Source organism: Macadamia integrifolia, chromosome 3, assembly GCF_013358625.1.
Source record: "Macadamia integrifolia cultivar HAES 741 chromosome 3, SCU_Mint_v3, whole genome shotgun sequence".
In the NCBI taxonomy this organism is placed as follows: domain Eukaryota; kingdom Viridiplantae; phylum Streptophyta; class Magnoliopsida; order Proteales; family Proteaceae; genus Macadamia; species Macadamia integrifolia.
The window spans coordinates 36,654,916-36,665,699 of NC_056559.1; the positions used below are offsets into that span (position 1 = coordinate 36,654,916).

Consider the following 10,784-nt stretch of genomic DNA (forward strand, 5'->3'; position numbering starts at 1 on the left):
TAACGTTATAAAAAAATATTTTTGAAATTTTTCGTTATATAAAAATAAAAAAATAGAATAAAATGTTTGATGCATTTATAGTGTGTTTTAGTTTTTTTTAGAACAAAAATTTTTGAACAAAATATGAAAAAAAAAAGGGAAAAAAATGAGAATTTACGGAACCATAAAAGATATTTCCATTGTTTCAGTTTCGTTGAAAAGAAAAAATATAGAAGAAAAAAACAAAAGAAGACATTTTGGCACATGAAATTCCTATTTTTACACGAAACGTCGTCTCACCCATAAACGTCACCACACGCAACCTAAAGAACCGAACAAAACTGAAACCAGAGAGTAACAGTTAATTGGTAGTTTGCAGAGCCAAAGAGGAGTCGATTCCAGTTGAAGAAGATGCGCGACGTAGAGAAGATGATCGCCATAGGCCTAGTTTGGGGTGTTACGAACTCTTTAATGCGCAAAGGTGCACTCCTTTGGGATCAAAAGCTCCAATCCTCTACTGTAAAGCCTCAGCGACTTCCTCAACTCCATCGACGGCTACTTGGGCATTTAAACAAATGGGTAGACCTCCTCTTAGTTTGGCAATATTCCGTCCCTTTCTTGTTAAATCTATCGGCCTCTGCCACTTTCTTCGCTGTTTTAAGCGATAGCCCCATATCTCTTGCTGTCCCTGTGACCAATGCCACGACTTTTGCGGCGACTACGATATCGGCTATGCTTCTTGGCGAGGAGACTCGTGTTGGGTTTGCTTTGTTTGGTACATTTCTTATTGTTCTGGGTGTCTGGTTTTGTATTATGTGATGAAGATCTAATGGGTTTTTGTAGAATTGATTTCAGTGTTTGTATCGAAAATTTTACTAGTACCACAAAGCGTTTCGGATTTGTAGATCTGAATTTTCTTTCTAATGTAAATGTCATTATTTTTCTCCTTTCAGATTCGTTAACTAAGAGAATCTGATATGGCTCACTATCTGATTCAGTAGTTTTAAGGGGTTTCCCTCTAATTTCTTCTTTCTGGTTTGTTATCACTTAGGCCATTGAGAGAACATCTTGTAAGAAAAAGTAGTGGTGCTTCTGGACTACGCTGTTAAATTGTAATTTTCTTCTGCTCTTATAATTGATTACCTTTAATTGTTTCTCTGTAATTTCGTATCCTAAGATGCACTTCGTTTTTCTTCTGTTAGGGGTGGATTAAGAAATGTGAAGGCTGAGTAGCCTTATTTTAAGCTTAAATTTCAGTACTTTGGCTTGGAGCCGAAATGGAATCCTAGGCTTCACTTGTTACCATTTTACACTGCTCATCACACCACCATGTCCTTGTGGGGAATGCCCTGTAATTATTCTTTCCAAGACTTCCTGATTGGGAATTCTGACCGTCAATCCTTGCTCTTCTTCTGTCAAGTTGGCCAAGTTTAGACTTCTAACTCTTACCTTTTCCTCTACAATAATGTGTTCTGCTTTGCGGACTCATTGGATGTAGTTTGAACCATGGTGGGCGAAGCTATTTAGACAATAGGATGCCAAAAGTCTATGATGGACGTAGCAAACTTACACTCAATGTGGATGGTTTTATAATGACCATAAGAGCATTATTCTCTAAGGTTTTCTCTTAACCATGAGAGAACATGGAACTGAGCTTATACAAAGGGTAAATGGTAAGTAGGAAGCCCAGAGGATCAAAAGAAAACAATAGTATCTCCATGGGTAGAATTTTTGAGGTTTGAATAATTTCCTCTTTGTAATTAGGGGTCTGTAAAAAGGGGACTTTCTTACTTTTTGCTTTTATGGTTTTATGTACGCAAAATTTCTTTTCTTCTCTGGCTTGTTTTTTGGATATTCAGTGTTCATCCTATGTCCTCAAGACTAAGCTCTTACCATTTTAATCACATAAGAAAAAGCCTTGGGGATAAGTTGCATAATGCACAATGAGGAGTCTTTGTTGTTACAGGCTGTTCATGTTGTATACTTATACAAAGATTAAATGGTAACTGGGAAGCCCAGGTTCGCTCCCAACCCCCCCTCCCTCTTCCCCCTTTTCTGGGTTACAAGCTAGGAACCCTTCCACTGAAGAAGCTTGGAAACAGGGAAGGAAGACTTGGTCAACAAAACCCACTAACCCTCCTCCCCTCTCTTTCTCTTTGTTACTGGTGGAGTTTGGTCACTGAACTCTGAGGCTGTGAGCTGGAAAAGCATGGAAATAGAGAATGAACACAATTCATGACAATATTGGGAGGTGCAGGTCCAGGTCCTTTTTGCTTCATACATTGAAGACTAGAAATACTGTTCAGTTAGATCGACAGAGGTGAGCATGTGTTTGCTCTTTTCTAATTGACATGATTACAAATTCAAGTTTTGTGCAAGTTATTCAACCATCCTCACAATGTATGGGTAGCAATATTCTGTTACTGCTCACCACATTTGGTGTCTATGAACTGCTAATAATGCATATAAGATCTTGATTGTGGGATTCAGATTAGATGTCTGAATTGCTAGTGAACTTCTGTCATGGCTTCAGAAAGTTTTTAACCATGTGCATATGGTTACTAACCTGACCTATTTGTTGGTTACATATAATTATGTTAATTAGAAGGTAGAGATTAGCATGATCTTTCCCTTATGACACTCTTGGCCCATCCCTGCCTGGGGCTTCAAAGATTATCTATGGAAATCTTCTAGCTCCAATCAACCTTTGAGGGGCTTCTGTTCCCAGCTTTATATTCTTGTTATTTTTGTTGACTTCTATTCTTTACTAATATCTGCAACGAAGTTGGAGTGATACAACCGCTTAGAATTTATTCATCATTTATAAGCTGAAATTCAAACGGTAGGGGGGCAACACAAGTATATTCATATCTTTTGAACCAGACTCAGGTCTCCTGGCTGGGAACCACACTTTTTTTGCTTGCTTCTAAATTGCAGTAAAGAACATTCAGGGGGCATCTGCCCATTGAATCTTTTATAATAGGTATTGTAATTATATAGGGGTGGTCCCACAAGATGGAAGGGGAAATGAAGGCACATTGGCAGATGCTTACTGTTCAAATCCACTTGCAAGCCCTTGCCCTAAGCCTTCAAAATATCTAGATTTGAAGGGTGCTTAGTTCCTGTCAATCTTCACATGTTCATCTTCTGTTGCCCGGTTATCAGCCTTCCAAAATGCTAGCATAAACCCTCATCCCTTGCCGGTTTGGGCAAGCCTTGTCCAGACTCTCATAGTTCTGGAAAACTCCGATTGGAAGCCCAACAATGAACTGCCTGAAGCAAGAGAAAACTTGATGAGGATGGATGTTGAAGTACAGAAGTAGTGACACAAACATTCAAATGGGTCCCAGTGGGGGAAGGCTTGGGTTTCAATGTATGGTGTAGTTGTGGTAATCAGCAGTTGGGTCAAACAGATAAAGTTACTCCTCTGCTTCAATTACCCTGAGTGTGGATGTAAGTTTGCCCGGATAGATTCCCCAAGAACTCAAAGTCTTTCTTATCATGAATGGGACTGGAGGAAGACAACTGCAATTGAGGATAGATTTTAGCTGCTTGAAGTGTCTGAGGAGAACTCAACTTGGGTTCCATATGTTCAAATTGGTAGTTACGTAGAATGCTGTAACAGCCCAGCAGAATTTGCTGGTACTAATTTGATTATAATTTCTATGCTGATGAGAGGAATGCTCATTTTGATTTTATTCCAGACCCTGACAAACCAAAACAGGGCAGCAAGGTTAGCAGGGTAGGATAAGGTACCTCGGCAAGTGATTGTTTTTACAGACCAGAGCAAGAACATGAGCAGTCACCTCAACGTAACTTATTCTTAGTCTTAATTGCATGAGCAAAAACATTTTATGAGTCATGAGTTGCACAGGAGTAGCAAGATGCCCCCCCACCCCCCTTTTTTTTCTGTTTCTTCCCCAATTTAACTCCCCTGTACTGCCACCAAAATATGGCACTTACATTATGTGAAGAGTTCAAGACAAATATTCCTTTGCAAGTACTTCCAATAGTTTTTTTGGGCCTGTAAGGAATTGCCATTACCTGGTACTCGTCAACTCTGGAACTTGATGAAACCCACACCAACCCAACCATCCCCACCCCCACCCAAAAAAAAAAAAAAAAAAAAAAAAACCTGCATCTCAATGGTCCAAAATAACAGGGACAGGAAAAAACTCGGGTTAGTTTACCCAGTCTAGAACTAGAACTCAACCAAGAACTGTCTTTTTACTTATCTGTGTCAACTCGTTTTAGTGTTTTGGAAACTTGACAGTTCATGATGATCACTCAATTGGGTTCCCTATTAGGATTAAATTGTTTCCATTTTTCAATTAAAAGATTTGAACAAATCAGAATTTAAAGCATGAAACTATAAAGAAACCATTGAGTCTTTGGGTGTAGAACCTGTGACCTCTAAGTGGCCATTTGATTAGATGTGAAATGAAGTGGAGTAAAATTTTAATAAAAATACAATAGAAAGTTCTGCATTCATTACTAAGAATAATTATGGAACTAACTCAACAATATATGGGATATGACAATGAAATTTTACTTCTCTTTTTATCCAAAATATTATTGAGTTTTTTCAATGACATAAAGTTTGTTACCAAATTTAGTGTGTTGTGTTAGTTACACAATTATTGTTGATAATAGTTACAAAATTTTCTATCTGGTTTTCATTTTAACTTTATAACAATTTACTTCACATCCAATCAAAAAAATTGTTGTCTTATTCTGGTGATGCTTCTGATGGAAAACTTCAATTAGGGAGAGGGTTCTCTGAGCAAACGGCAAAGAGGAGTGAACCAATGAGCTGCAGCGGAATGGTTTCGTACATAGGAGGACAGTGGGTCATTTCAGATGAAGAGGGAGAGAGATAGAGAGGGAATGTGATGGGGACATCAAGACGTGCAGCCGAAGGAAGAAGAAGACCCAACCTTCTTTGTGGTTGGAGGATTAGAAGGAGGAAGAAGAAGAAAAAAGAAAAAAATAAAAAATAAAAAAGAAAAGGAAGGCTCGATCCAGCCTTCCCAGTGTTGGATCGAGTCCTCTCCTTCCTTTCTTTGCCAAGATTGTGTGGCCCCACCAAATCTGATATGTTAGTAGTTTTATTTCCTAGGATTTTGTTTATTTGAGTCTTTAAGTCAATTAGGAAACTAAGTAAATATCCTATTGATTTTTTTTTAGAAAGTTTATTTGTTTATGAAATAGCATTCCTAGAATATTCTTTTCTTTTTTAGTAATTAGTCTCTTATTTATGTAAGGCCATTGGCCACGATTCCAAAATTAATGAATGAATGAAGATTATTGAAGGCAAAACAGCCCCCAAACCCCCCCTAAGAATTCTCTCGCTGCTCTCTCCCTCTTCTCATCGCTCACTCTCGGTCTCCCTCTGTTTCTCGCCTCCTCTCTCTCTCTCACAGCTTTCTCTCTCTCATTTTCCTTCTCCCTTTCTCATCCTTCATCCCTCTCTTTTCTGTTTTCTGTCTTTCCTGTTGCTGCTGCCCTATTGCAGAAATTGTTCACCATCATTAGAGATTATCTCCATCGAGAAAACCCCAACTGGGTTGCTGCTGGAACTTCTCCAACAATCGGGACTGCTGTTCTTCATCAAGTAGGTTGGACTGCAACTCTTTATTTTGGAGGACTTCGACTTCTTCTCCTCAGACCAGGACAACAACAAGGTAAATAATTAAACTAAACCCCTCCCACCTCCATTTATCCCTGTTATATGTTGCAGTCCATTAACATTGAAACCAGCCTTTGCCCTTTTGTTTTTGCCTATTTTTACCCATTGTTTTAAGACGTTTCGTCACTGTTATATCTCCAAAACCCTTTCTGATTTTCTATTTTAGTTGGCTACTAGAGGACATTGATTGTTTTGCATATCTTATTTGGTGTTTGGATTGATTTGTGCTGAACCTAACATTCGTATGAAAATTGTTCCCTTCCCCATGTCCTCACTTGAAGCTTAAGTAAGAGTTTATGTGTCTTTTCGCCTAGATTATTATTGCTTTTTGCTACTTTGTTTATTAGTCTCATTCTATTTTGCATGCTTAATCTTGTTTGCTGAGTTTCTTTTTGTCCTATCTACCCAAGTCCCTTCAGTTAACCCTACCTAGTTAGTTAATCTTGTAGGAAACCTAGTCACCTAGGAACTCCCTACATCAGAATGTGCCAGCATGTCCTCCCCTGGTGACTTAGAGAACCTTTCCCCTAATAATAGTAATAATAATAAGCTAATATACAACAACATGTTGCAATTGTATGCCACAGAATTCTTGAAGCTTGCTGTTTGATTAGTTTGGTGTCTATCCTAATCACAATGATCAAACAAGTAATACTACTACCTCTGTTACTTCTAGCTTTAAGTTATGATATTGTAGGCTGTAACTTTTCCATTCTACATTGTAAGCTAATATACAACAACATGTTGCAGTGTATTGTATGTGACAGAATTCTTGAAGCTTTGCTGTTTGATTAGTTTGGTGTCTATCCTAATCATAATGATCAAACAAGTAATACTACTACCTCTGTTATATAAAAATCATACAAAGAAGTGAATTGATAATTTTTATTTATTTATTTATTTATTTTTTTTAAAGAAAGAAAGTAAGAAATTGGGTACATCAACACCAACCAAATGAGTATGATATGCGAAATACTTGACCAATTTGTCAATGCAAACTCATGAAAATCGTCACCTTGACCTATCCCCAGTTGAAGTACAGATTACTCAGAGTTGGTGCAATTAGGGAGACAGTAAGAGCAATGAAGGGGGCTCGTAAGTTAAAAAAAAGTCAATATCTTTCACTCTGGCTTAAACTATTACTTACTTATCTCTAAAGTTAGAACTGAATTAGGTTGGAATGCATTTGGAGATGGCATTATATATTGTGCATTGAACAAGAGAATATGCTTGTAGTTAGTTATTTATTAGAATCTTCCTTAGTATTTCATTCTTTAGATTGAGTATTCTGATTTGGTTATTCTCTGGGTTAGCTGGTCAAGTCAACTCTTGCATTTCAATCAGTTGTTGGGAGGGTGTTTCCATCTGGCTAAGCTGGCACGTTGGAGTAGGTGATCATGCAAGGATCAACTCTTATAGGAAGACAAGAGGAGAGGAAAAGTTCCATGAGTAAGCTAGTAGTGGAAACCCACAATGCTAAACATTTAATTTTAAACTCTAAATAATGTTATATTTTAATTATTAGGTCTAATTAAAATAAAATTGAAAATTTAATTTCAAGCTAAACTGTATATACAATTTTTTGACTTAAATAATTCATATCTATATAAATCATGTAATATTAATGATACAAAAGGTTTTTATTTATTTATTTTTATTTTTTAGGGCAGTGGTAAATCTCATGTTGTACTATCAATTTTTGATAAAAAAGAATAATGAATTTTTTTGAAAGCTATAAAGCTAATCCCACATCAGTTTATTCAGATCCTTAAGAGTCTCTGTGTACTTAGGACAGCCTTTGAGTAACACAAGAATTCAAGGTCACAAAAAAATTTTGGTCTGCAACTTGAAAAATAAAAAAATTACTAAGATTTAATACTAAGTTGGGAAGATACAATTGACAGAGAGTTTATTCCTCATTTGTAATCTGGAATGATTCAAACAATAGGGGGCAGAAAAAGTTCATTCATCTCTTTTGGATCCAAACTGAGGTGTCCTAGTTTTGGAACCATAATTTTTTTTTTTTTTTTTTTTGCTTGCTTCTAATATTCTTCTAAAGAATAGTCTTGTAAAGAACATTCAGAGGGCATTTTCCAGTTGAATCTTTTATAATCAGTGCAGTAGTTATAGATCATGTAGTATTTTCTGACCCACTTCATCTGACGAATTTGCCTGTAGTTTAGATTGCTGTAAACAGGGGATGTCCACCAATTGGCAGGTCTATTGGTGGCACATTGGTTGATGCTAACTGGTCCTTTCCACTTGCAAGCCCTTGGCCTAAAATTTCTAAATCTAGCTATGAAAGGTGCACAGCTCCAGTCAGTCTTCACACGCCCACCTTGTGTTGCCCAGCTATCAGCATTCCATAAGCTGGAATAAACCTTCATCCCTTTCTTGTTTGGGAAAGCAATGCCCTGGCTCTCATAGTTTCGGAAGACTCGGATTGGTAGCCCATCAACAAACCACCTGAAACAAGAGCAAACATGATGGTGATGAACTTTTGAATCAGAGAAACAATCATCTTGGACAGGTCCTAGTGAGGGAACTTACACGATCTCGCTTGGGTTCCAGTGTATGGTATAGTTGTGGTAATCTGCAGTTGGATCAAACCAGAGGTGAAATTGCTGCTCTTTGCGTCCAACACCCCGAGTGAAGACATTTGTGTGGACAGTGTAAGGTTCTCCTGAGACATTGCCCAGGAACTCAAAGTCTATCTCATCGTGTGCTGGACCGGTTGAAGATAACTGCACAAAATTGAGGATGGAATTTAGCTAGATTTCAATTGTGCAAGGAAAACATCAAACTTGGGTTCCATTTGCTCAAATGGGAAATTACGTAGTAGGCTGTAACAGTGCCAGCAGAATTCCCAGGTACTAACTTGATTAGAATTTCTATACTGCCGAAGAGGAATTCTTGTTTTGTTTGAATTCCAGATCCTGAAAAATGAAAAGAAGGCAATTTAGTTAGCAGGGTATAGGAGATTCCTTTACAGATTGGTGCAAGAGATTGTGCACAATAACCAAAACATTACAGGTTTCCAAGTGCCAACTATATGAACAAAGACATCTTATAACACGAGTCAATGAGTGAGCACCATGTTAATTTCTGATACTTATATTAGAACTCCCAAATACGCCATGGAAGCCACTGGGTACCATTTTTCTCCATTTTCATCAATTCCCTCCCAACAAGAACAGATGTTTGGAACAATTGGGGGAGGGGAAATGGGTTTTTTTTTTTTTGTTTTTTGGGGGTGGGGTGGGGGGAGGGGAATGTCCATCATCTATTTTGAATATTCCAATATTCCAGTTTTGGCCACAACATTGTGGCCTATTCCTTATGAAAGAAGCATTTAGAAGGGTTCAAGACAAAGAATCCATAAAAAATGCTACCAAAAGAATATATTTGAGCCTGTGCAGAACTGTGGTTAATCTTGTTCACCCTAGATCTTTAATCTAACTTATGTAATTTTGAGGTGATTCAGCCGAGAATGACTTGTTTATTATCTGAATCAGGTTGTTTAAGTGTTTTGGTAACTCGACTCAGATCGGTTCCCTAACAGGATTAAATATTTTCATTTTTGAATTAGATGTGCTTAACAAACTAGGATCTAATGAATGAAAGAAACAATAGAGGGTTTATGTGCAGAGCCAACAATCTACTGAACTCTAAAATCTTAAGAAATTCCATATTGTTCAGGTGATGCTACTGATATAAAATTTGGTGTAAAAAGGGTAAAAAAAACCTACATCATTATAGTTGCAAGTTATGTTATTGCAGGTGTGAAGTATTGCTATTAAGTAGTACTAGCATTGCCATTTCCCTCAGTGGTATCAAGTCCCAGAAAGAAGAAAGGATTGAGAAGTATATTTCGAGGTCTGAACATGAGTTATCCAATTGGTTGGAACATTTTGGTCACCTTGATATATTGATTAATCTAACATTACATGTGCTGCAGATCAATTGCTGTCATGAACAATGAATGCTGAAGGGATCAATTGCTTTGAAAATGAAGTTTGGTAGAGGAACATACCTGACCTATTGGTTAGCACAAGCTGAAGATCATCACCTTTACCTGCAATCAATTCTTGATTACCTCCCCAGGAAAAGTGGACATGTTCAGGAAATGTGGCATCTACAGAACTCAGATTGAGTGAAATCAGATAGATAGCAAGAGCAAAGAAGAGAGCTCCTAAGTGAGCCATGCCAACCCAAAAGCTAGCTCAATATCCTAGTTTCTTCTTTTGTAAGGGACAATTGTTCCTTCCCTGAAGATAGAAATGAAGTTGTGATGCACCTGAAGATGGTTTATAACGGCTCCATATAGCATAGATTGAGGAAGAGAACATGGTTTAGTCAGTTATTTATTCATTTATTTTAGGGTTTCTTACAGAACCAACAGAGGCCGGCAGGTTTGATGAATACGAATGAGGTGGTATCTTCATCTTTCTTATTATATATGTATTTAGTATTTAGTTTTCTGGGGGTTTATGCATGGATTGGTGGTCTCCAAGGTAAATTTGAATTCACATCTTTCAATAAATTTGGATGAACTCTACTTACTCATGTGGGTGAGGGAATCTGTTGGCCACTCATTGGACAGCTAAACAGATAATATCAATCTAATGTGATCCCAACAATTAGATTTGAGAATATTTCTGCCGTTTTGTACCAAAAATCCTTAAATTAATCATATTGGTAAGCATGGTCTGGTTATCTTGGTCCCCAGTGCACAGAAGAGAGAGAGAGAGAGAGAGAGAGAGAGAGAGTTGACTTGGGGGCAGTGTCTGTTGAACAGATCATCTTTATTCTGAGGCCCCACCTCACCCCACCCCGCCCTGCAGAAAAGACGTGAGAGGCAATAAAAGAGACGCAGACAATATTGTCGAAAAAAATCCTCTGCCGCGGGTGCGGCGGAGCGGGGAGGATCCGATGACCCGCGGCAGAGTGGGGAGGATCCGATGGTGGGCTTGGCATTGGGGCATGTGTTGATGTCGTCCCGATCATTAGATGTTTGCCGCATAGTCGCATTCACGGCAGAGGATCATCGCCCCACTAGAACGGTATCTCCTGAAAACTTGCGGAACATATTCTTATTGATTGCCGAAAGACATGG

The 10,784-nt window shown here is 38.0% G+C and overlaps 2 protein-coding genes and 1 long non-coding RNA gene across 3 annotated transcripts; 2 read left to right on the forward strand and 1 right to left on the reverse strand.

Moving 5' to 3' along the window:
- The first annotated feature begins 268 nt into the window (after window positions 1-268).
- On the forward strand, window positions 269-969 carry LOC122072619 (transmembrane protein 234 homolog). The gene has a single exon (XM_042636984.1). The coding sequence runs from the start codon at window positions 391-393 to the stop codon at window positions 796-798; it is 408 nt and encodes a 135-aa protein (XP_042492918.1). The 5' UTR covers window positions 269-390; the 3' UTR covers window positions 799-969.
- A 6,545-nt stretch (window positions 970-7,514) lies between these two features.
- Window positions 7,515-10,072, reverse strand: LOC122072618 (probable xyloglucan endotransglucosylase/hydrolase protein 26). Its single transcript, XM_042636982.1, has 4 exons — window positions 9,702-10,072; window positions 8,504-8,604; window positions 8,219-8,412; window positions 7,515-8,134 (listed from the first exon to the last, which is right to left on the reverse strand). Exons 1-4 carry the CDS (start codon window positions 9,871-9,873, stop codon window positions 7,711-7,713), a joined length of 891 nt encoding a protein of 296 aa, XP_042492916.1. The 5' UTR covers window positions 9,874-10,072; the 3' UTR covers window positions 7,515-7,710.
- Window positions 8,406-9,766, forward strand: LOC122072620. Its single transcript, XR_006138554.1, has 3 exons — window positions 8,406-8,538; window positions 9,449-9,544; window positions 9,627-9,766. It is a non-coding gene; the product is annotated as an uncharacterized LOC122072620 (long non-coding RNA).
- Window positions 10,073-10,784: the final 712 nt, after the last annotated feature.

What these genes read in the sequence shown, in the direction of transcription:
- LOC122072618 (XM_042636982.1), bottom strand. Translation starts at nt 9,873, where the DNA reads ATGGCTCACTTAGGAGCTCTCTTCTTTGCTCTTGCTATCTATCTGATT. An exon ending in TGTGCTAACCAATAGGTCAG is followed by an intron (nt 8,605 to 9,701) that starts GTATGTTCCTCT and finishes TTCATTTTTCAG; the next exon opens with GATCTGGAATTCAAACAAAA. An exon ending in TGGAACCCAAGCGAGATCGT is followed by an intron (nt 8,135 to 8,218) that starts GTAAGTTCCCTC and finishes CTCTTGTTTCAG; the next exon opens with GTGGTTTGTTGATGGGCTAC.
- LOC122072619 (XM_042636984.1), top strand. Translation starts at nt 391, where the DNA reads ATGCGCGACGTAGAGAAGATGATCGCCATAGGCCTAGTTTGGGGTGTT.